This window comes from Procambarus clarkii, chromosome 14, assembly GCF_040958095.1.
Source record: "Procambarus clarkii isolate CNS0578487 chromosome 14, FALCON_Pclarkii_2.0, whole genome shotgun sequence".
Taxonomy (NCBI): Eukaryota; Metazoa; Arthropoda; class Malacostraca; order Decapoda; family Cambaridae; genus Procambarus; species Procambarus clarkii.
Genome location: NC_091163.1, coordinates 49,679,793 through 49,704,658, shown reverse-complemented (window position 1 = coordinate 49,704,658; position 24,866 = coordinate 49,679,793). Strand labels below are relative to the sequence as shown.

At 45.5% G+C, this 24,866-nt stretch overlaps 2 protein-coding genes across 2 annotated transcripts in view; both read right to left on the bottom strand.

Annotated features, from left to right (window-relative positions):
• LOC138364642 (peptidyl-prolyl cis-trans isomerase-like) overlaps nucleotides 1–10,176 on the bottom strand; it is a 44,568-nt gene extending 34,392 nt beyond the window's left edge. The window contains exon 1 of the mRNA XM_069324610.1: nucleotides 9,995–10,176. Within this exon, the coding sequence (XP_069180711.1) occupies nucleotides 9,995–10,111 (117 nt within the window). The 5' untranslated portion in view covers nucleotides 10,112–10,176. The remainder of the gene's footprint in view (nucleotides 1–9,994) is intronic.
• Nucleotides 10,177–10,333: 157 nt separating this feature from the next.
• LOC123749156 (uncharacterized) overlaps nucleotides 10,334–24,866 on the bottom strand; it is a 546,434-nt gene continuing 531,901 nt past the window's right edge. Inside the window, exon 6 of the mRNA XM_069324597.1 lies at nucleotides 10,334–10,498. Within this exon, the coding sequence (XP_069180698.1) occupies nucleotides 10,346–10,498 (153 nt within the window). The 3' untranslated portion in view covers nucleotides 10,334–10,345. The remainder of the gene's footprint in view (nucleotides 10,499–24,866) is intronic.

Genomic DNA, 24,866 nt, shown 5'->3' with positions numbered 1-24,866 from the left:
CAACCACCACAACACACCTACTACAACCAGCACATTAAAACCACAACAAACCTACCACAACCAGCACATTAACAACCACAACAAACCTACCACAACCAGCACATTACAACCACCACAACACTCCTACCACAACCAGCACATTAACAACCACCTCAACACAACTACCACAACCAGCACATTAACAACCACCACAACACAACTACTACAACCAGCACATTAACAACCACCACAACACACCTACCACAACCAGCACATTAACAACCACCACAACACTCCTACCACAACCAGCACATTAACAACCACCACAACACACCTACTACAACCAGCACACTAACAACCATCACAACACACCTACCACAACCAGCACATTAACAACCACCACAACCAGCACATTAACAACCATCACAACACACCTACTACAACCAGCACACTAACAACCATCACAACACACCTACCACAACCAGCACATTAACAACCACCACAACACACCTACCACAACCAGCACATTAACAACCACCATAACACTCCTACCACAATCAGCACATTAACAACCACCACAACCTGCACATTAACAACCACCACAACACACCTACCACAACCAGCACATTAACAACCACCACAACACACCTACCACAACCAGCACATTAACAACCACCTCAACACACCTACCACAACCAGCACATTAACAACCACCACAACACACCTACTACAACCAGCACATTAACAACAACCACAACAAACCTACTACAACCAGCACATTAACAACAACCACAACAAACCTACCACAACCAGCACATTACAACCACCACAACACTCCTACCACAACAAGCACATTAACAACCACCTCAACACACCTACCACAACCAGCACATTAACAACCACCACAACACTCCTACCACAACTAGCACATTAACAACCACCACAACCTGCACATTAACAACCACCACAACACACCTACCACAACCAGCACATTAACAACCACCACAACACACCTACCACAACCAGCACATTAACAACCACAACAACACACCTACTACAACCAGCACATTAACAACCACCTCAACACACCTACCACAACCAGCACATTAACAACCACCACAACACATATACCACAACCAGCACATTAACAACCACCACAACACACCTACCACAACCAGCACATTAACAACCACCACAACACAGTTACTATAACCAGCACATTAACAACCACCACAACACACCTACCACAACCAGCACATTAACAACCACCACAACACACCTACCACAACCAGCACATTAACAACCACCACAACACACCTACCACAACCTGCACATTAACAACCACCTCAAGACACCTACCACAACCAGCACATTAACAACCACCACAACACACCTACTACAACCAGCACATTAACAACAACCACAACAAACCTACTACAACCAGCACATTAACAACCACAACAAACCTACCACAACCAGCACAATAACAACCACCACAACACACCTACTGCAACCAGCACATTAACAACCACCACAACACACCTACAACCAGCACATTAACAACCACACAAACCTACCACAACCAGCACATTAACAACCACCACAACACACCTACTACAACCAGCACATTACAACCACCACAACACTCCTACCACAACCAGCACATTAACAACCACCTCAACACACCTACCACAACCAGCACATTAACAACCACCACAACACTCCTACCACAACTAGCACATTAACAACCACAACACACCTACTACAACCAGCACATTAACAACCACCACAACACACCTACCACAACCAGCACATTAACAACCACTACAACACACCTACCACAACCAGCACATTAACAACCACCACAACACACCTACTACAACCAGCACATTAACAACCACCACAACACACCTACTACAACCAGCACATTAACAACCACCACAACACTCCTACCACAACTAGCACATTAACAACCACAACACACCTACTACAACCAGCACATTAACAACCACCACAACACACCTACCACAACCAGCACATTAACAACCACCACAACCAGCACATTAACAACCACCACAACACACCTACCACAACCAGCACATTAACAACCACCACAACACACCTACTACAACCAGCACATTAACAACCACCACAACACTCCTACCACAACTAGCACATTAACAACCACAACACACCTACTACAACCAGCACATTAACAACCACCACAACACACCTACCACAACCAGCACATTAACAACCACCACAACACACCTACCACAACCAGCACATTAACAACCACCACAACACACCTACTACAATCAGCACATTAACAACCACCACAACACACCTACTACAACCAGCACATTACAACCATCACAACACACCTACAACAACCAGCATATTAACAACCATCACAACACACCTACCACAACCAGCACATTAACAACTACAACACACCTACCACAACCAGCACATTAACAACCATCACAACACACCTACCACAACCAGCACATTAACAACCACCACAACACACCTACCACAACCAGCACATTAAAAACCATCACAACACACCTACCACAACCAGCACATTAACAACCACCACAACCAGCACATTAACAACCACCACAACACTCCTACCACAACTAGCACATTAACAACCACCACAACCAGCACATTAACAACCACCACAACACACCTACCACAACCAGCACATTAACAACCATCCCAACACACCTACCACAACCAGCACATTAACAACCACAACACACCTAGCACAACCAGCACATTAACAACCACCACAACACACCTAGCACAACCAGCACATTAACAACCACCACAACACACCTACTACAACCAGCACATTAACAACAACCATAACAAACCTACCACAACCAGCACATTAACAACCACCTCAACACACCTACCACAACCAGCACATTAACAACCACCACAACACACCTACTACAACCAGCACATTAACAACCACCACAACACACCTACTACAACCAGCACATTAACAACCACCACAACACACCTACTACAACCAGCACATTAACAACAACCACAACAAACCTACTACAACCAGCACATTAACAACCACCACAACACACCTACAACCAGCACATTAACAACCACAACAAACCTACCACAACCAGCACATTACAACCACCACAACACTCCTACCACAACCAGCACATTAACAACCACCACAACACACCTACCACAACCAGCACATTAACAACCACCACAACACACCTACCACAACCAGCACATTAACAACCACCGCAACACACCTACCACAACCTGCACATTAACAACCACCTCAACACACCTACCACAACCAGCACATTAACAACCACCACAACACACCTACTACAACCAGCACATTAACAACCACCACAACACACCTACTACAACCAGCACATTAACAACAACCACAACAAACCTACTACAACCAGCACATTAACAACCACAACAAACCTACCACAACCAGCACAATAACAACCACCACAACACACCTACTGCAACCAGCACATTAACAACCACCACAACACACCTACAACCAGCACATTAACAACCACAACAAACCTACCACAACCAGCACATTACAACCACCAAAACACTCCTACCACAACCAGCACATTAACAACCACCTCAACACACCTACCACAACCAGCACATTAACAACCACCTCAACACACCTACCACAACCAGCACATTAACAACCACCACAACACTCCTACCACAACTAGCACATTAACAACCACAACACACCTACTACAACCAGCACATTAACAACCACCACAACACACCTACCACAACCAGCACATTAACAACCACCACAACACACCTACCACAACCAGCACATTAACAACCACCACAACACACCTACTACAACCAGCACATTAACAACCACCACAACACACCTACTACAACCAGCACATTAACAACCACCACAACACTCCTACCACAACTAGCACATTAACAACCACAACACACCTACTACAACCAGCACATTAACAACCACCACAACACACCTACCACAACCAGCACATTAACAACCACCACAACACACCTACCACAACCAGCACATTAACAACCACCACAACACACCTACCACAACCAGCACAGTAACAACCACCACAACACACCTACTACAACCAGCACATTAACAACCACCACAACACTCCTACCACAACTAGCACATTAACAACCACAACACACCTACTACAACCAGCACATTAACAACCACCACAACACACCTACCACAACCAGCACATTAACAACTACCACAACACACCTACCACAACCAGCACATTAACAACCACCACAACACACCTACTACAACCAGCACATTAACAACCACCACAACACACCTACTACAACCAGCACATTAACAACCATCACAACACACCTACAACAACCAGCATATTAACAACCATCACAACACACCTACCACAACCAGCACATTAACAACCACCACAACACACCTACCACAACCAGCACATTAACAACCATCACAACACACCTACCACAACCAGCACATTAACAACCACCACAACCAGCACATTAAAAACCATCACAACACACCTACCACAACCAGCACATTAACAACCACCACAACCAGCACATTAACAACCACCACAACACACCTACCACAACCAGCACATTAACAACCATCACAACACACCTACTACAACCAGCACATTAACAACCACCACAACACACCTACCACAACCAGCACATTAACAACCACCACAACACACCTACTACAACCAGCACATTAACAACAACCATAAGAAACCTACCACAACCAGCACATTAACAACCACCTCAACACACCTACCACAACCAGCACATTAACAACCATCACAACACACCTACCACAACCAGCACATTAACAACCACCACAACACACCTACCACAACCAGCACATTAACAACCACCACAACACACCTAGCACAACCAGCACATTAACAACCACCACAACACACCTACTACAACCAGCACATTAACAACAACCATAAGAAACCTACCACAACCAGCACATTAACAACCACCTCAACACACCTACCACAACCAGCACATTAACAACCAGCACAACACACCTACTACAACCAGCACATTAACAATAACCACAACAAACCTACTACAACCAGCACATTAACAACCACAACAAACCTACCACAACCAGCACATTAACAACCACCACAACACACCTACTACAACCAGCACATTAACAACCACCACAACACACCTACAACCAGCACATTAACAACCACAACAAACCTACCACAACCAGCACATTACAACCACCACAACACTCCTACCACAACCAGCACATTAACAACCACCTCAACACAACTATCACAACCAGCACATTAACAACAACCACAACACACCTACTACAACCAGCACATTAACAACCATCACAACACACCTACCACAACCAGCACATTAACAACCACCACAACACAACTACTACAACCAGCACATTAACAACCACCACAACACACCTACCACAACCAGCACATTAACAACCACCACAACACAACTACTACAACCAGCACATTAACAACCACCACAACACACCTACCACAACCTGCACATTAACAACTACCACAACACACCTACTACAACCAGCACATTTACAACCACCACAACACACCCACTACAACCAGCACATTAACAACCACCACAACACACCTACCACAACCAGCACATTAACAACCACCACAACACACCTACTACAACCAGCACATTAACAACCACCACAACACACCCACTACAACCAGCACATTAACAACCACCACAACACACCTACCACAACCAGCACATTAATAACTACTACAACACACCTACTACAACCAGCACATTAATAACCAGCACATTAACAACCACCACAACACATCTACCACAACCAGCACATTAACAACCACCACAACACACCTACTACAACCAGCACATTAACAACCACCACAACACACCTACTACAACCAGCACATTAACAACCACCACAACACACCTACCACAACCAGCACATTAACAACCACCACAGCACACCTACTACAACCAGCACATTAACAACCACCACAACACACCTACCACAACAAGCACATTAACAACCACCACAACACACCTACCACAACCAGCACATTAGCAACCACCACAACACACCTACACAAAACGTCGACCAGTATTGGACCGTTAATTACAACTGAAGGTACGTACACAGAGAACAACAAAGAGATTAGTGACATTCTAATAAGCCAGTATGAGGCCATGTTTAGCACACCAATAAACAACATGAAAGTTGATGACCCAGACAGCTTCTTTATGAATGACATTCTAGCTGCAGATAATATAACGGATATTACCACAAACTCGGAAGACTTTGAAAGAGAAATTGATAATATGCCTATGCACTCAGCTCCTGGGCCTGACTCATGGAATTCAATATTCATAAAGAAATGTAAAGTACCAGTAGCGCGAGCACTCAGCGTATTAGGGAGAAAGAACCTGGATACAGGGGAGATACCAGCAGCACTTAAATCTGCAGATATAGCTCCGTTGCACGAGGGGGGAGTAAAGCCTTGGCAAAAAATTATAGGCCAGTTGCACTAACATCACACATAATAAAAGTGTTTGAAAGAGTGATTAGTAATCAAATTTCTAGTTTTATGGAAAACAATGAATTGCACAATCCAGGACAACATGGATTTAGAGCGGGAAGATCTTGTCTGTCACAGTTACTCAACCACTATGACAAAATCACAGAAGCCCTAGAAGAAAGGCAAAATGCAGATGTTGCATACACAGACTTTGCAAAGGCGTTTGACAAAGTTGACCATGGGGAGATAGCTCACAAAATGAGGTCAATGGGAATAACTGGAAAAGTCGGACTCTGGATACTCAATTTCCTGTCGAACAGAATACAAAGAGTAACAGTCAATCAGATAAAATCGTGTCTAAGCGATGTTAAAAGCTCTGTACCTCAAGGTACAGTCCTTGCACACTACTGTTCCTTATTCTCATATCTGATATAGACAAAAATACACGTCACAGCTTTGTGTCATCCTTTGCAGATGACACAAAAATCAGCATGAAAATTAACTCTGCTGAAGACATTGAAAAACTACAAGCAGATGTCAACAAAGTTTTCGATTGGCAGCAGAAAATAACATGATGTTTAACAGTGATAAATTTCAGGTACTCTGGAACGGCAAAAATGGGGATCTGAAACATAATACAGGGTACAAAACACAATCGAATCTTCCCATAGTAGAAAAACAGCATGTCAAGGATTTGGGAATAATGATGTCCGACGATCTAACGTTTAGGGAGCATAACCAAGCAAATATCGTGTCAGCCAGAAAAATGATCGGATGGATTACAAGAACTTTCAAATCCAGGGATCCCATCACAACGGTTGTACTCTTCAAGTCACTTGTGTTGTCCCATCTCGAGTACTGCTCAGTACTCACTTCCCCCTTCAGAGCAGGAGAGATTGCTGAAATAGAGAGAATACAGAGAACATATATGGCACGCATAGACGAGATAAAACACCTAAATTATTGGGATCGTCTCAAAGCTCTCCAAATGTATTCTAGAAAGGAGAAGAGAGAGATACCAAATAATATACACATGGAAAATACTGGAGGGCCAGGTCCCAAATCTACACAGTAAAATAACAACGTACTAGAGTGAACGATATGGAAGAAAATGCAAGATTGAACCAGTGAAGAGCAGAGATGCCATAGGCACAATCAGAGAACACTGTATAAACATCAGAGGTCCGCGGTTGTTCAACATCCTCCCAGCGACTAGGAAATATTGCCAGAACAACCGTGGACATCTTCAAGAGAAAACTGGACTGTTTTTTAAAAGAAGTTCCGGATCAGCCGAGCTGTGGTGGGTAAGTGGCCCTGCGGGCCACTCCAAGCAACAGCCTGGTGGACCAAACTCTCACAAGTCGAGCCTGACCTTGGGCCTGGCTTGGGGAGTAGAAGAACTCCCAGAACCCCATCAACCAGGTATCAAACAGGAACCTGCACATTAACAACCACCACAACACACCTACCACAACCAGCACATTAGCAACCACCACAACACACCTACTACAACCAGCACATTAACAACAACCACAACACACCTACTACAACCAACCCTCTGACAGGGGGGTTGGTGCTGGACCTGTAGCTCCAGCCCCCCTCTACTGGCAGGGGGTTGGTGCTGGACCTGTAGCTCCAGCCCCCCTCTACTGGCAGGGGGTTGGTGCTGGACCTGTATCTCCAGCCTCCCTCTACTGGCAGGGGGTTGGTGCTGGACCTGTAGCTCCAGCCCCCCTCTACTGGCAGGGGGTTGGTGCTGGACCTGTAGCTCCAGCCCCCCTCTACTGGCAGGGGGTTGGTGCTGGACCTGTTGCTCCAGCCCCCCTCTACTGGCAGGGGGTTGGTGCTGGACCTGTAGCTCCAGCCCCCCCTCTACTGGCAGGGGGTTGGTGCTGGACCTGTAGCTCCAGCCCCCCTCTACTGGCAGGGGGTTGGTGCTGGACCTGTAGCTCCAGCCTCCCTCTACTGGCAGGGGGTTGGTGCTACACTTGTAGCTCCAGCCCCCCCCCCATCTACTGGCAGGGGGGTTGGTGCTGGACCTGTAGCTCCAGCCCCCCTCTACTGGCAGGGGGTTGGTGCTGCACTTGTAGCTCCAGCCCCCCCCATCTACTGGCAGGGGGGTTGGTGCTGGACTTGTAGCTCCAGCCCCCCCTCTACTGGCAGGGGGTTGGTGCTGGACCTGTAGCTCCAGCCCCCCTCTACTGGCAGGGGGTTGGTGCTGCACCTGTAGCTCCAGCCTCCCTCTACTGGCAAGGGGTTGGTGCTGCACCTGTAGCTCCAGCCCCCCTCTACTGGCAGGGGGTTGGTGCTGCACTTGTAGCTCCAGCCCCCCCCCCTCTACTGGCAGGGGGGTTGGTGCTAGACCTGTAGCTCCAGCCCCCCTCTACTGGCAGGGGGGTTGGTGCTGCACCTGTAGCTCCAGCCCCCCTCTACTGGCAGGGGGTTGGTGCTGGACCTGTAGCTCCAGCCCCCCTCAACTGGCAGGGGGTTGGTGCTGGACCTGTAGCTTCAGCCCCCCTCTATTGGCAGGGGGTTGGTGCTGCACCTGTAGCTCCAGCCCCCCCCCCCTCTACTGGCAGGGGGTTGGTGCTGCACCTGTAGCTCCAGCCCCCCTCTACTGGCAGGGGGTTGGTGCTGCACCTGTAGCTCCAGCCCCCCCCCTCTACTGGCAGGGGGTTGGTGCTGCACCTGTAGCTCCAGCCCCCCTCTACTGGCAGGGGGTTGGTGCTGGACCTGTAGCTCCAGCCTCCCTCTACTGGCAGGGGGGTTGGTGCTAGACCTGTAGCTCCAGCCCCCCTCTACTGGCAGGGGGTTGGTGCTGGACCTGTAGCTCCAGCCCCCCTCTACTGGCAGGGGGTTGGTGCTGGACCTGTAGCTCCAGCCCCCCTCTACTGGCAGGGGGTTGGTGCTGGTCCTGTAGCTTCAGCCCCCCTCTATTGGCAGGGGGTTGGTGCTGGTCCTGTAGCTCCAGCCCCCCTCTACTGGCAGGGGGTTGGTGCTGGACCTGTAGCTCCAGCCCCCCCTCTACTGGCAGGGGGTTGGTGCTGGACCTGTAGCTCCAGCCTCCCTCTACTGGCAGGGGGTTGGTGCTGGACCTGTAGCTCCAGCCCCCCTCTACTGGCAGGGGGTTGGTGCTGGTCCTGTAGCTCCAGCCTCCCTCTACTGGCAGGGGTTGGTGCTGGTCCTGTAGCTGAAATAGTTGACATGTTTCCTTACATCTGATGCCTCTGTTCACCTACCAGTAAATATTTCTCCAGGAGTTAGGCTGGATTGCAGATTGCATGTTGAGGAAAGTCAGTAGTTGACTTAGGGAAACCTCAATAAACCTAAGAACATTCTTTCTGTCTTCAAAATGGAACTCAATATATTGTGATATGACCAATGAGAGAAAATAAAAAACTTACTGTTATTTCCTTCTGGGGGATTTCTCCAGTGATTTCCTTAACTTTAGTCATGATGCTGGAGTCCGAGTCTCCCAGGTGTACGGGGTCAGCTGTGGCACCTGTCTCTGTGGTCGTCATCTCCAGGGCCTCCCTGATGGTCTCCTGCACCTGTCATTACCAACACAAACATTAATGGTGGAGTCTGAGTCTCCCAGGTGTACGGGGTCAGCTGTGGCACCTGTCTCTGTGGTGGTCATCTCCAGGGCCTCCCTGATGGTCTCCTGCACCTGTCATTACCAACACAAACATTAATGGTGGAGGCTGAGTCTCCCAGGTGTACGGGGTCAGCTGTGGCACCTGTCTCTGTGGTCGTCATCTCCAGGGCCTCCCTGATGGTCTCCTGCACCTGTCATTACCAACACAAACATTAATGGTGGAGGCTGAGTCTCCCAGGTGTACGGGGTCAGCTGTGGCACCTGTCTCTGTGGTCGTCACCTCCAGGGCCTCCCTGATGGTCTCCTGCACCTGTCATTACCAACACAAACATTAATGGTGGAGGCTGAGTCTCCCAGGTGTACGGGGTCAGCTGTGGCACCTGTCTCTGTGGTCGTCATCTCCAGGGCCTCCCTGATGGTCTCCTGCACCTGTCATTACCAACACAAACATTAATGGTGGAGTCCGAGTCTCCCAGGTGTACGGGGTCAGCTGTGGCACCTGTCTCTGTGGTCGTCATCTCCAGGGCCTCCCTGATGGTCTCCTGCACCTGTCATTACCAACACAAACATTAATGGTGGAGTCTGAGTCTCCCAGGTGTACGGGGTCAGCTGTGGCACCTGTCTCTGTGGTCGTCATCTCCAGGGCCTCCCTGATGGTCTCCTGCACCTGTCATTACCAACACAAACATTAATGGTGGAGGCTGGACTATAATGAAGCATCAGGCTCTGAGTAAAATAACTGGACTATAATGAAGCATCTGGCTCTGAGTAAAGTAACTGGACTATAATGAAGCATCTGGCTCTGAGTAAAGTAACTGGACTATAATGAAGCATCAGGCTCTGAGTAAAGTAACTGGACTATAATGAAGCATCAGGCTCTGAGTAAAGTAACTGGACTATAATGAAGCATCAGGCTCTGAGTAAAGTAACTGGACTATAATGAAGCATCTGGCTCTGAGTAAAGTAACTGGACTATAATGAAGCATCAGGCTCTGAGTAAAGTAACTGGACTATAATGAACCATCTGGCTCTGAGTAAAGTAACTGGACTATAATGAAGCATCTGGCTCTGAGTAAAGTAACTGGACTATAATGAAGCATCAGGCTCTGAGTAAAGTAACTGGACTATAATGAAGCATCAGGCTCTGAGTAAAGTAACTGGACTATAATGAAGCATCTGGCTCTGAGTAAAGTAACTGGACTATAATGAAGCATCTGGCTCTGAGTAAAGTAACTGGACTATAATGAAGCATCAGGCTCTGAGTAAAGTAACTGGACTATAATGAAGCATCTGGCTCTGAGTAAAGTAACTGGACTATAATGAAGCATCAGGCTCTGAGTAAAGTAACTGGACTATAATGAAGCATCAGGCTCTGAGTAAAGTACCTGGACTATAATGAAGCATCTGGCTCTGAGTAAAGTAACTGGACTATAATAAAGCATCTGGCTCTGAGTTAAGAGATAATAGACATGCTGACATACACAAATGGGTCAACATGTGAAGGACTCAAGTATAACATGTTGCCTTGAGACTTGGGTTATAATATTAGTTATGAGTCAAGTCATTAGTTCTAACTGATGAAGCATTGTCTATATTCTGGACCCAAAGTCATTATTTAGTTGTAGTAAACACTGACCTGAGGGTGTGTGTGTACTCGCCTAATTGTGCTTGCGGGGGTTGAGCTTTGGCTCTTTGGTCCCGCCTCTCAACTGTCAATCAACAGGTGTATAAGTTCCTGAGCCTATTGGGTTCTATCATATCTACACTTGAAACTGTGTATGGAGTCAATCTCCATTACATCGCTTCCTAATGCATTCCATTTGACTCTGACACTAAAAAAAGTTCTTTCTAATATCTCTGTGACTCATTTGGGCACTCCACCTGTGTCCCCTAGTGCGTGTGCCCCTTGTGTTAAATAGTCTGTCTTTATCTACCCTATCAATTCCCTTGAGAATCTTGAATGTGGTGATCATGTCCCCCTAACTCTTCTGTCTTCCAGCGAAGTGAGGTTTAATTCCCGTAGCCTCTCCTCGTAGCTCATACCTCTCAGCTCGGGTACTAGTCTGGTGGCAAACCTTTGAACCTTTTCCAGTTTGGTCTTATCCTTGACTAGATATGGACTCCATGCTGGGGCTGCATACTCCAGGATTGGCCTGACATATGTGGTATACAAAGTTCTGAATGATTCTTTACACAAATTTCTGAATGTTGTTCTCATGTTGGCCAACCTGGCATATGCGTAATTACCTAAGTGTAGTTACAGGATGAGAGCTACGCTCGTGGTGTCCCGTCTTCCCAGCACTCTTTGTCATATAACGCTTTGAAACTACTGACGGTCTTGGCCTCCACCACCTTCTCCCCTAACTTGTTCCAACCGTCTACCACTCTGTTTGCGAAAGTGAATTTTCTTATATTTTTTCGGCATCTGTGTTTAGCTAGTTTATATCTATGATCTCTTGTTCTTAAAGTTCCAGGTCTCAGGAAATCTTCGCTATCGATTTTATCAATTCCTGTTACTATTTTGTATGTAGTGATCATATCACCTCTTTTTCTTCTGTCTTCTAGTTTTGGCATATTTAATGCCTCTAACCTCTCCTCGTAGCTCTTGCCCTTCAGTTCTGGGAGCCACTTAGTAGCATGTTTTTGCACCTTTTCCAGTTTGTTGATGTGCTTAAGATATGGGCCCCACACAACTGCTGCATATTCTAGCTTTGGCCTAACAAAAGTCGTGAACAATTTCTTTAGTATATCGCCATCCATGTATTTAAAAGCAATTCTGAAGTTAGAAAGCGTGACATAGGCTCCTCACACAATATTCTTTATGTGGTCCTCAGGTGATAGTTTTCTATCTAGAACCACCCCTAGATCTCTTTCTTTATCAGAATTCTTTAAAGATTTCTCACATAATATATAGGCTGTGTGGGGTCTATGTTCTCCTATTCCACATTCCATAACATGGCATTTATTAACATTAAATTCCATTTGCCAAGTGGCGCTCCATGTACTTATTTTGTCCAGGTCTTCTTGAAGGGCATGACAATCATCTAAGTTTCTTATCCTTCCTATTATCTTAGCATCATCAGCAAACATGTTCATATAATTCTGTATACCAACTGGTAGAACATTTATGTACACAATAAACATCACTGGTGCAAGAACTGAACCCTGTGGTACTCCACTTGTGACATTTCTCCATTCCGATACATTGCCTCTGATTACTGCCCTCATTTTTCTATCAGTCAGAAAATTTTTCATCCATGTTAGAAGCGTACCTGTCACTCCTCCAATATTTTCCAGTTTCCAGAACAACCTCTTATGTGGAACTCTGTTGAAAGCCTTTTTTAGGTCCAGATAGATGCAGTCAACCCAACCATCTCTTTCCTGTAATATCTCTGTTGCTCGATCATAGAAACTGAGTAAATTCGATACACAGGATCTTCCAGATCGAAAACCATACTGTCTGTCTGATATTATATAATTTCTCTCCAGGTGTTCTACCCATTTAGATTTAATTATTTTTTCCAATATTTTGACTATTACACTTGTCAATGATACCGGTCTATAATTAAGGGGGTCTTCCCTGCTTCCACTTTTGTAGATTGGAACTGTGTTAGCCTTTTTCCACACAATCAGCTACAACTCCTGTAAACAGGGAGGCCTGAAAAATCTGTTGAAGAGGAATGCTGAGCTCAGGTGCACATTCTCTCAAAACCCATGGTGAAACTCCATCTGGACCAACTGCTTTGTTCTTATTTAGCTCCTTGAGCATTTTTTCCACTTCGTCTCCAGACACCTCTATGTGCTCTATGTTGTTCTCTGGAATTCTTATTGTATCTGGTTCCCTAAAGATTTCATTTTGTACAAACACACTTTGGAACTTTTCATTTAATGTTTCACACATTTCCTTTTCATTTTCCGTGAATCTATTTCCCATTTTCAACCTCTGAATATTATCCTTTACCTGCAATTTGTTGTTTATGAATTTATAGAATAGACCTGGTTCTGTTTTACATTTGTCTGCAATCCCTTTTTCAAAATTTCTTTCTGCCTCTCTCCTCACTGCCGTGTAGTTGTTTCTCGCATCTTTGTATCGCTGGTATGTTTGGGGGTTCGGCCTCTTCTTGTATTGATTTTATTTTTGTGTCTTTTGGTCTCTGGCCCTCTCGCACTTTCTGTTGAACCAATCCTGTTTCCTAGTTCTGCTTCTCTGTTTTGGTATAAATTTTTTGTGCCTTTATCATATATTTCACAAAACCTTACATACATCTCATTCACTTCCTTGTGTGTGTGTGTGTGTAATTACCTAAGTGTAATTACCTAAGTGTAGTTACAGGATGAGAGCTACGCTCGTGGTGTCCCGTCTTCCCAGCACTCTTTGTCATATAACGCTTTGAAACTACTGACGGTCTTGGCCTCCACCACCTTCTCACTTAACTTGTTCCAACCGTCTACCACTCTATTTGCGAAGGTGAATTTTCTTATATTTCTTCGGCATCTGTGTTTAGCTAGTTTAAATCTATGGCCTCTTGTTCTTGAAGTTCCAGGTCTCAGGAAGTCTTCCCTGTCGATTTTATCAATTCCTGTTACTATTTTGTACGTAGTGATCATATCACCTCTTTTTCTTCTGTCTTCTAGTTTTGGCATATTTAATGCTTCTAACCTCTCCTCGTAGCTCTTGCCCTTCAGTTCTGGGAGCCACTTAGTAGCATGTCTTTGCACCTTTTCCAGTTTGTTGATGTGCTTCTTAAGATATGGGCACCACACAACAGCTGCATATTCTAGCTTTGGCCTAACAAAAGTCATGAACAACTTCTTTAGTATATCGCCATCCATGTATTTAAATGCAATTCTGAAGTTAGAAAGCATTGCATAGGCTCCTTGCACAATATTCTTAATGTGGTCCTCAGGTGATAGTTTTCTATCTAGAACCACTCCTAGATCTCTTTCTTTATCAGAATTCTTTAAAGATTTCTCACATAATATATAGGTTGTGTGGGGTCTATGTTCTCCTATTCCACATTCCATAACATGACATTTATTAACATTAAATTCCATTTGCCAAGTGGTGCTCCATATACTTATTTTGTCCAGGTCTTCTTGAAGGGCATGACAATCATCTAAATTTCTTATCCTTCCTATTATCTTAGCATCATCAGCAAACATGTTCATATAATTCTGTATACCAACTGGTAGATCATTTATGTACACAATAAACATCACTGGTGCAAGAACTGAACCCTGTGGTACTCCACTTGTGACATTTCTCCATTCTGATACATTGCCTCTGATTACTGCCCTCATTTTTCTATCAGTCAGAAAATTTTTCATCCATGATAGAAGCTTACCTGTCACCCCTCCAATATTTTCCAGTTTCCAGAACAACCTCTTATGTGGAACTCTGTCGAAAGCCTTTTTTAGGTCCAGATAGATGCAGTCAACCCAGCCATCTCTTTCCTGTAATATCTCTGTGGCCCGATCATAGAAACTGAGTAAATTCGATACACAGGATCTTCCTGATCGAAAACCATACTGTCTGTCTGATATTATATCATTTCTCTCCAGGTGTTCTACCCATTTAGTTTTGATTAGCTTTTCCAATACTTTCACTATTACACTTGTCAATGATACAGGTCTATAATTGAGGGGGTCTTCCCTGCTGCCACTTTTGTAGATTGGAACTATGTTAGCCTGTTTCCACACGTCTGCTACGATTCCTGTACACAGGGATGCCTGAAAGATCAGGTGAAGTGGAATGCTGAGCTCAGATGCACATTCTCTCAGAACCCATGGTGAAACGCCATCTGGGCCAGCTGCTTTGTTCCTCCCGAGCTCCTTTAGCATATTTTCCACTTCATCTCTAGACACCTCTATCCGCTCTATGTTGTTCTCTGGAATTCTTATTGTGTCTGGTTCTCTGAAGATTTCATTTTGTACAAACACACTTTGGAACTTTTCATTTAATGTTTCACACATTTCCTTTTCATTTTCCGTGAATCTGTTTCCCATTTCCAACCTCTGGATATTATCCTTTACCTGCAATTTGTTGTTTATGAATTTGTAGAATAGGCCCGGTTCTGTTTGTGTGTGTGTGTGTACTCACCTATTTGTACTCACCTATTTGTGCTTGCAGGATCGAGCATTGACTCTTGGATCCCGCCTTTCCAGCTATCGGTTGTTTACAGCAATGACTCCTGTCCCATTTCCCTATCCTACCTAGTTTTAAAAGTATGAATAGTATTTGCTTCCAAAACCTGTTACCCAAGTGCATTCCATTTTTCCACTACTCTCACGCTAAAAGAAAACTTCCTAACATCTCTGTGACTCGTCTGGGTTTCCAGTTTCCACCCATGTCCCCTCGTTCTGTTATTATTACGTGTGAACATTTCATCTATTTCCACTTTGTCAATTCCCCTGAGTATTTTATATGTCCCTATCATATCTCCTCTCTCCCTTCTTTTCTCTAGTGTCGTAAGGTTCAGTTCCTTCAGCCGCTCTTCATATCCCATCCCTCGTAACTCTGGGACAAGCCTCGTCGCAAACCTCTGAACCTTCTCCAGTTTCTTTATGTGTTTCTTCAGGTGGGGGCTCCATGATGGTGCGGCATACTCTAAGACGGGTCTCACGTAGGCAGTGTAAAGCGCCCTAAAAGCCTCCACATTTAGGTTTCTGAATGAAGATCTAATTTTCGCCAGTGTAGAGTACGCTGCTGTCGTTATCCTATTTATATGTGCCTCAGGAGTTAGATTAGGTGTCACATCCACTCCCAGGTCTCTTTCTCGAATCGTTACAGGTAGGCTGTTCCCCTTCATTGTGTACTGTCCCTTTGGTCTCCTGTCACCTGATCCCATTTCCATAACTTTACATTTACTGGTGTTAAACTCCAGTAGCCATTTCCCTGACCATCTCTGCAGCCTGTTTAAGTCCTCTTGGAGGATCCTACAATCCTCGTCTGTCACAACTCTTCTCATTAATTTTGCGTCATCCGCAAACATCGACATGTATGATTCCACTCCTGTAAACATATCATTTACGTAAATTAGAAAGAGGATTGGTCCCAGCACCGATCCTTGAGGTACAGGCATACCTCAGAATGCGAGTTTAATCCGTTCCTGGAGACGCCTCGCCTTCCGAAAACTCGCATTCCGAAGTTAATTTCCCCATAAGAAATAAAGGGAAATGAATTAATCCGTTCCTGACTACCCCAAAAACCCCACATCAAACTAAATTTTTATACCTAATTTACCTAATTCATCTAAATAAACCTACAAAACTATGTTCCAGTTATTACTTACCTTACTGTCGAGTGCTGTAGGCGTATGGAAGATGGTGAGGAGGGGGGAGGAGGAGAGGAGTTACTGTTTGGAAGGGGAGTCCCTTCCATAATCACATCAGGCAGTGAGGACCTTTCTGGTGTGCTCTCCCTGGGACGTTTAACCTGAGTGCCACTAGGTCCTGGTTGAGGCTCACTGCTCGATTTCTTCACCAAATATTTGTCCATGGAAGCTTGCTTTTCCCTTCTTCGCAAGCTCTCTCTGTAGTAAGGCATCACATTGTCATTGAAAAGATTAAGACAACGGCCTACTACAGCTTTGTCTGGGTGAGTATGTTCAATAGTTGTTTGAATCTCTTTCCACATCTGACACACCTTCTTAATTACTGCAGAAGGGACATTCGCTGGTGCTGCTGCCACCACCTCCTCCTCCACTGCAGAATCATTCGCTGCTGTGTTGGCTTGCTGTTCCTGTTGAAGGGCTAGGAGTTCTTCGTTGTGTTCTTCCACCAACTCCTCCACATCATCACCATCCAATTCCAAGCCCATTTTCTGGCCTAGACTAACAATTTCCTCAACAATAGGGGCATCATTTATAGGCTCAAACCCCTCAAAGTCTAGTTCTCTCACACCTTCAGGCCACAATTTTCTCCAGCCAGAGATCAGGGGTCTTTGAGTCACTTCTTGCCAGGCTTTGTCAACGAGTTTTAAAGCACTAAAAATGTTAAAATGCTCTCTCCAGAACTCTTTGAGGGTGAGGTTTGTGGCTTCAGTCACTTCAAAACATTTCCGGAAAAGTGCCCTTTCATACAGTTTCTTAAAATTCGCTATGATTTTCTGGTCCATAGGCTGAATTAGAGGAGTGGTGTTAGGAGGAAGGAATTTAACTGTGAGGAATTTATTGTATTGAGGCATCAAATCATCTTCCAAGCCTGGAGGATGAGCAGGAGCATTGTCAAGGAGAAGCACGGCTTTGAGTGGCAATTGTTTCTCCTGCAGATATTTTTCTATGGCAGGGCACAGCACTTCATTCACCCACTCCGAAAAAATAAGCCTAGTCACCCATGCTTTTTTATTAGACTTCCACATCACAGACAAACGGGTTTTCTGCACATTATACTGTTTGAAAACCCTTGGATTTTCAGAATGATACACTAGCAAGTTTTTAATTTTTAAATCGCCACTCGCATTTGAACACAGCACAAGCGTAAACCTATCTTTCATAGGCTTGTGTCCAGGCAAGGATTTTTCCTCCTTGGTAATGTATGTCCTCTTAGGCATTCTTTTCCAAAACAGTCCTGTTTCGTCACAATTAAACACTTGTTGCGGTAGGTATCCCTCAGCCTCTGCAAACTCTTTAAATTCGTCAATAAATCGTCCAGCGGCTGGTTTGTCTGAGCTGGCTGCCTCCCCATGCCTTGTAACACTATGGATACCACTTCTCTTTCTAAATTTTTCAAACCAGCCCCTGCTTGCCTTAAACTCTTTCTTATCTGCATCACTTGTTGCAGGGGTCTTCTTTAGAAGGTCTTCGTGCAACACCCTGGCTTTCTCACAAATAATGGCCTCCGAAACACTATCACCCCTCAACTCCTTGTCGTGTATCCAAATTAATAACAACTTTTCCACTTCTTCAAGTATTTGTGGTCTTTGTGTCGTTAATGTTCTTACTCCTTTTGCCACATTAGCACTCATAATCTTATTTTTCTTCTTAAGTATAGTGCATATTGTTGATGTCGCTTTGTTGTACTGCCTACAAAGATCAACAACACGTGTACCGTTCTCATGCTTTCGAATGATCTCTTGTTTCTCCTCTATTGTCATCCTCACATGAGCTTTCTGGCCTTTATCCTTACCACTGGCTTTCTTGGGACTCATGGTGAGATATATAATAACAAATTGTATAGACAAATCACCAAAAATCCAACAAAACACTGAAAATCCACGACAAGAATTGATGTGGGGGTAGTCACTGCGCGCGAGACAATGGTGAACTGAGGGGCAGCGGGGCAGAGGGGCGACGATCGCCGAACGACCACGTGCTAGGTCGGCTGTACGCGTATCAACAAACTCGCGTTCAAACTCGCCTCCCGAAGTAACCATCGCCTTCCGAGACAAATTTTGGGAGTAAATACACCTCGCCTTCCGAAAATCTCGCATACAGGGACAATCGCATTCCGAGGTACCACTGTACTCCACTTGTTACTGTTCGCCAGTCCGACTTCTCGCCCCTTACCATTACCCTCTGGCTCCTTCCTGTTAGGTAGTTCTTCACCCATACTAGGGCCTTTCCGCTTACTCCTGCCTGCCTCTCAAGTTTGTATAGCAGTCTCATGTGCGGTACTGTATCAAAGGCCTTTTGGCAGTCAAGAAATATGCAGTCTGCCCAGCCTTCTCTGTCCTGCCTTATCCTTGTTACTTTATCATAGAATTCTAAAAGGTTTGTTAGGCATGATTTCCCTGTCCAGAACCCATGTTGGTGCTTGTTTACAAACCCAATGCTCTCCAGGTGCTCAACAAGTCTTAGCCTAATTATTCTTTCAAGTATTTTGCAGGGGATGCTTGTCAGTGATACGGGTCTGTAGTTAAGTGCCTCCTGTGTGTGTGTGTGTGTGTGTGTGTGTGTGTGTGTGTGTGTGTGTGTGTGTGTAATTACCTAAGTGTAATTACCTAAGTGTAGTTACAGGATGAGAGCTACGCTCGTGGTGTCCCGTCTTCCCAGCACTCTTTGTCATATAACGCTTTGAAACTACTGACGGTCTTGGCCTCCACCACCTTCTCACTTAACTTGTTCCAACTGTCTACCACTCTATTTGCGAAGGTGAATTTTCTTATATTTCTTCGGCATCTGTGTTTAGCTAGTTTAAATCTATGACCTCTTGTTCTTGAAGTGCCAGGTCTCAGGAAATCTTCCCTGTTGATTTTATCAATTCCTGTTACTATTTTGTATGTAGTGATCATATCACCTCTTTTTCTTCTGTCTTCTAGTTTTGGCATGTTTAATGCTTCCAACCTCTCCTCGTAGCTCTTGCCCTTCAGTTCTGGGAGCCACTTCGTAGCATGTCTTTGCACCTTTTCCAGTTTGTTGATGTGCTTCTTAAGATATGGGCACCACACAACAACTGCATATTCCAGCTTTGGCCTAACAAAAGTCATGAACAATTTCTTTAGTATATCGCCATCCATGTATTTAAATGCAATTCTGAAGTTAGAAAGCATCGCATAGGCTCCTTGCACAATATTCTTTATGTGGTCCTCAGGTGATAGTTTTCTATCTAGAACCACCCCTAGATCTCTTTCTTTATCAGAATTCTTTAAAGATTTCTCACATAATATATAGGTTGTATGGGGTCAATGTTCTCCTATTCCACATTCCATAACATGACATTTATTAACATTAAATTCCATTTGCCAGGTGGTGCTCCATATACTTATTTTGTCCAGGTCTTCTTGAAGGGCATGACAATCATCTAAATTTCTTATCCTTCCTATTATCTTAGCATCATCAGCAAACATGTTCATATAATTCTGTATACCAACTGGTAGATCATTTATGTACACAATAAACATCACTGGTGCAAGAACTGAACCCTGTGGTACTCCACTTGTGACATTTCTCCATTCCGATACATTGCCTCTGATTACTGCCCTCATTTTTCTATCAGTCACAAAATTTTTCATCCATGATAGAAGCTTACCTGTCACCCCTCCAATATTTTCCAGTTTCCAGAACAACCTCTTATGTGGAACTCTGTCGAAAGCCTTTTTTAGGTCCAGATAGATGCAGTCAACCCAACCATCTCTTTCCTGTAATATCTCTGTGGCTCGATCATAGAAACTGAGTAAATTCGATACACAGGATCTTCCAGATCGAAAACCATACTGTCTGTCTGATATTATATCATTTCTCTCCAGGTGTTCTACCCATTTAGTTTTGATTAGCTTTTCCAATACTTTCACTTTTACACTTGTCAATGATACAGGTCTATAATTGAGGGGGTCTTCCCTGCTGCCACTTTTGTAGATTGGAACTATGTTAGCCTGTTTCCACACGTCTGCTACGATTCCTGTACACCGGGATGCCTGAAAGATCAGGTGAAGTGGAATGCTGAGCTCAGATGCACATTCTCTCAGAACCCATGGTGAAACGCCATCTGGGCCAGCTGCTTTGTTCTTCCCGAGCTCCTTTAGCATATTTTCCACTTCATCTCTAGTCACCTCTATCCGCTCTATGTTGTTCTCTGGAATTCTTATTGTGTCTGGTTCTCTGAAGATTTCATTTTGTACAAACACACTTTGGAACTTTTCATTTAATGTTTCACACATTTCCTTTTCATTTTCCGTGAATCTGTTTCCCATTTTCAACCTCTGGATATTATCCTTTACCTGCAATTTGTTGTTTATGAATTTGTAGAATAGGCCCGGTTCTGATTTACATTTATCTGCTATCCCTTTTTCAAAATTTCTTTCTGCCTCTCTCCTTACTGCTGTATAGTTGTTTCTCGCATCTTTGTATCGCTGGTATGTTTGGGGGTTTGGCCTCTTCCTATACTGATTCCATTTTTGTGTCTTTTGGTCTCTTGCCCTCTCACAATTTCTGCCGAACCAATCCTGTTTTCTGGCCCTGCATCTCTGTTTTGGTATGAATGTTTGTGTGCCTTCCTCGTATAGTTTTAAAAATTTGGCATACATTTCATTTACTTCCCTGCCTAGCAACAATTCTGTCCAATTACACCCATTAAAAAAATTTCGAAGTTCCCCATAGTTGCCTCTCCTTAAATAGAGTTTATCAACTGTTTCAATGTCCCCATTTTCTTCTAGATGATATCTTAAAGCATATTTAATGTCTAACAGGACGTGATCACTCTTTCCCAAGGGAGGAAGGTACTGTGTGTGTGTGTGTGTGTGTGTGTGTGTGTGTGTGTGTGTGTGTGTGTGTGTGTGTGTGTGTGTGTGTGTGTGTGTGTGTGTGTGTGTGTGTGTGTGTGTGAAAAAGACAGCTTTGAATGTAATGAAATGCCATTTTCTGGGTGAGTCCTGGAGGCTCTCCAGACTTATCCAGGCTGACATGAATATCCTTAACTTTGGCATCAGTCAATGTGGGTGGAGTTCTAGGCCTACCGGTGACCACGAGCCAGAACCTGGCCCCCTCAGAGAGGCACAAGCAGTAAAGGCCTGTAGAAATACACATGTGATTTTGGAGAATTCTATATCTGCCATCGACTGGGACAGGCACCCAGAAAGGTAAGCGCCCCAAAACAAACCCCTATTCTGGTTAAAACAACGAAAATAAACAAACAAGTGGACGGAACTTCCCAAATGATAATGAGCAAATGAGCATGACATCACACGAGCCGTGCCGCATGTCTGCGCAGTTCCCCCCTCCTGAGGGGGGAAAAGCGGGAGCTTCAGACCCTCCGTGCCGGTGATCCACACCCCAGTTCTGAGGCTAGATATCAACATACGCAAAAACCTCCGACCAGAGGGAGGGAGGGTTGGCGGGGAGCCTCTGGGACTCGCTCAGAAAATGGCTTTTCATTACATTCAACGCTGGTTTTCTGGGGGTAACCCCTACGGCTCCCCGGAGCTACTTCACCAAAGACGAAAAAAGAAAAGGGACTTACCTAGGAGGCGGTCGGTGCTCACATCTCAACTCAAAGTCGAGACAGGCTGTAGCTACTGACCCAAGTGACACAGGCCCGACAAGGCCCAGGAATGTTAATGAGGTAGCATGCAGCCAGGACCCTGTTCAACCACCAAAAACCCAGTACCCGAATGTCAGCCTAGGACATGTTCCCAGAGACGGCAACAAGAGCAGCAAACTTACGAACGTCATGGGCACAAGGATAGACCACAGGCTGGCTAGACTTAATAACAATGCGTACGACCTGAGAGACCCGTCCCCGCGAACAGGGAAGAAGGGAAACTGGATCAACCCAAAGCGCGTCCCTGGACACAAAACATGATGCACCCCCGGCCTGATCAACCAAGCATCAACAACCCAAGGACTCCTCCAGAAACCTGCAGTCTCATTGTTCACCAGAAAAGAAGGAGACAGCTGCAAACGAACAAACCTATCACCACGACCAAAAGAGCAGAAACCCCTGCGCCGTAGGAGAGCATGAAGCTCTCCAACCTGACCCCCAGAGGCCAATGCCAACAGGAAAAGAGCCTTAGAAAAACAATCCTGAACTGAAGGGGCCCACAAAAAACCGAGGAGAAGAGAGATAGGAGAGTACTCTGTCCAAAGACCAGGACCGCTCAGGCTGCACATGAGCAGGCCAGAGGTGAAACAATGCGCGAGACAGCTTGAGGAACTGTGCAGAAGTTACATCTATACCGAAAGCAAGCTGCAGCGGCTCCTCCAACGACGCACAATACGAGGCGACAGTATTCGGCATAAGAGGACGGTCCTGGAACAACCACGAGAGAAAGAACAACACCACCCAAACAGAAAGGAAAGTACAGAGACGAAGAGTCAAAAAGAATCGGAAGGATCGCCAGGAAACTTCATACTGCCTCCGAGATGAAGCCCTTAGGTGGGAAACCATCAAAGAAGCCACTTGATCACCATACATAGGGTGATAAACCCCGAGTCAAAAACACCAAATGCGAAGACTTGAGGAGAGGAGTGAACCAGTCTCGTAACGGACCAGGCCGATCTATTGAAAGAGGCGGAGCCACGGAAAACTTCCGGGTTCGGACACCTGGCAAGCAGCGCCTGAAACTACGCCTGGGCCAGCCACCACAGGGCCAAGAAGACTACTCGCCCCTGTTAAGTCTCTAAGCAAGCCAGAACCTGGAGCAACAGCTGGGCCGGGACAAAGAGGTACAGGAACCACCACCTCGACCAGTCCTGGTGGAAGGTGTCGATCCCGATGGCCTCATGGTTGGGGAAGGGCGCCACATATACCGGAAGATGCCTCGACCACACCGACACGTTGAGGTCCACCTGAATGGGCACCTGAACTTCTGGCAGAGCCAACTGAATGAGTCAGAATCGACCGTCCATTCCGTGGACAGGGGAACGAACCGGGATAGGCCGTTCACCAGGACATTGGACCCCCCCCCAGAAGTGAACCCCCAGGAGAGCCAAACTCCGAGAACTCAGCAGACGAGTCATCCAAAGCGACCAGCCCCACAGAGCCAAGGACTGCATTGAACCCCCTCAATTCAGACAATGAACTACCAGGGAGCAGTCCGAATGGAGCCGGATTGTCGATCCGCGGGCGACCCGAACCCTCCGAAGCGCGAACCACACCGCAGCGAACACCCGCATCGTGCTGTGGGCCTGACGGAAGGACGGACCCCACTGTTCCTGGCTGGCCTGGTGAGCACTGGTCACAAAGCCCCAGCCGAGAGATGACGCTTCCATGAACACATCGAGCGATGGCTTGGATAGGCGCCA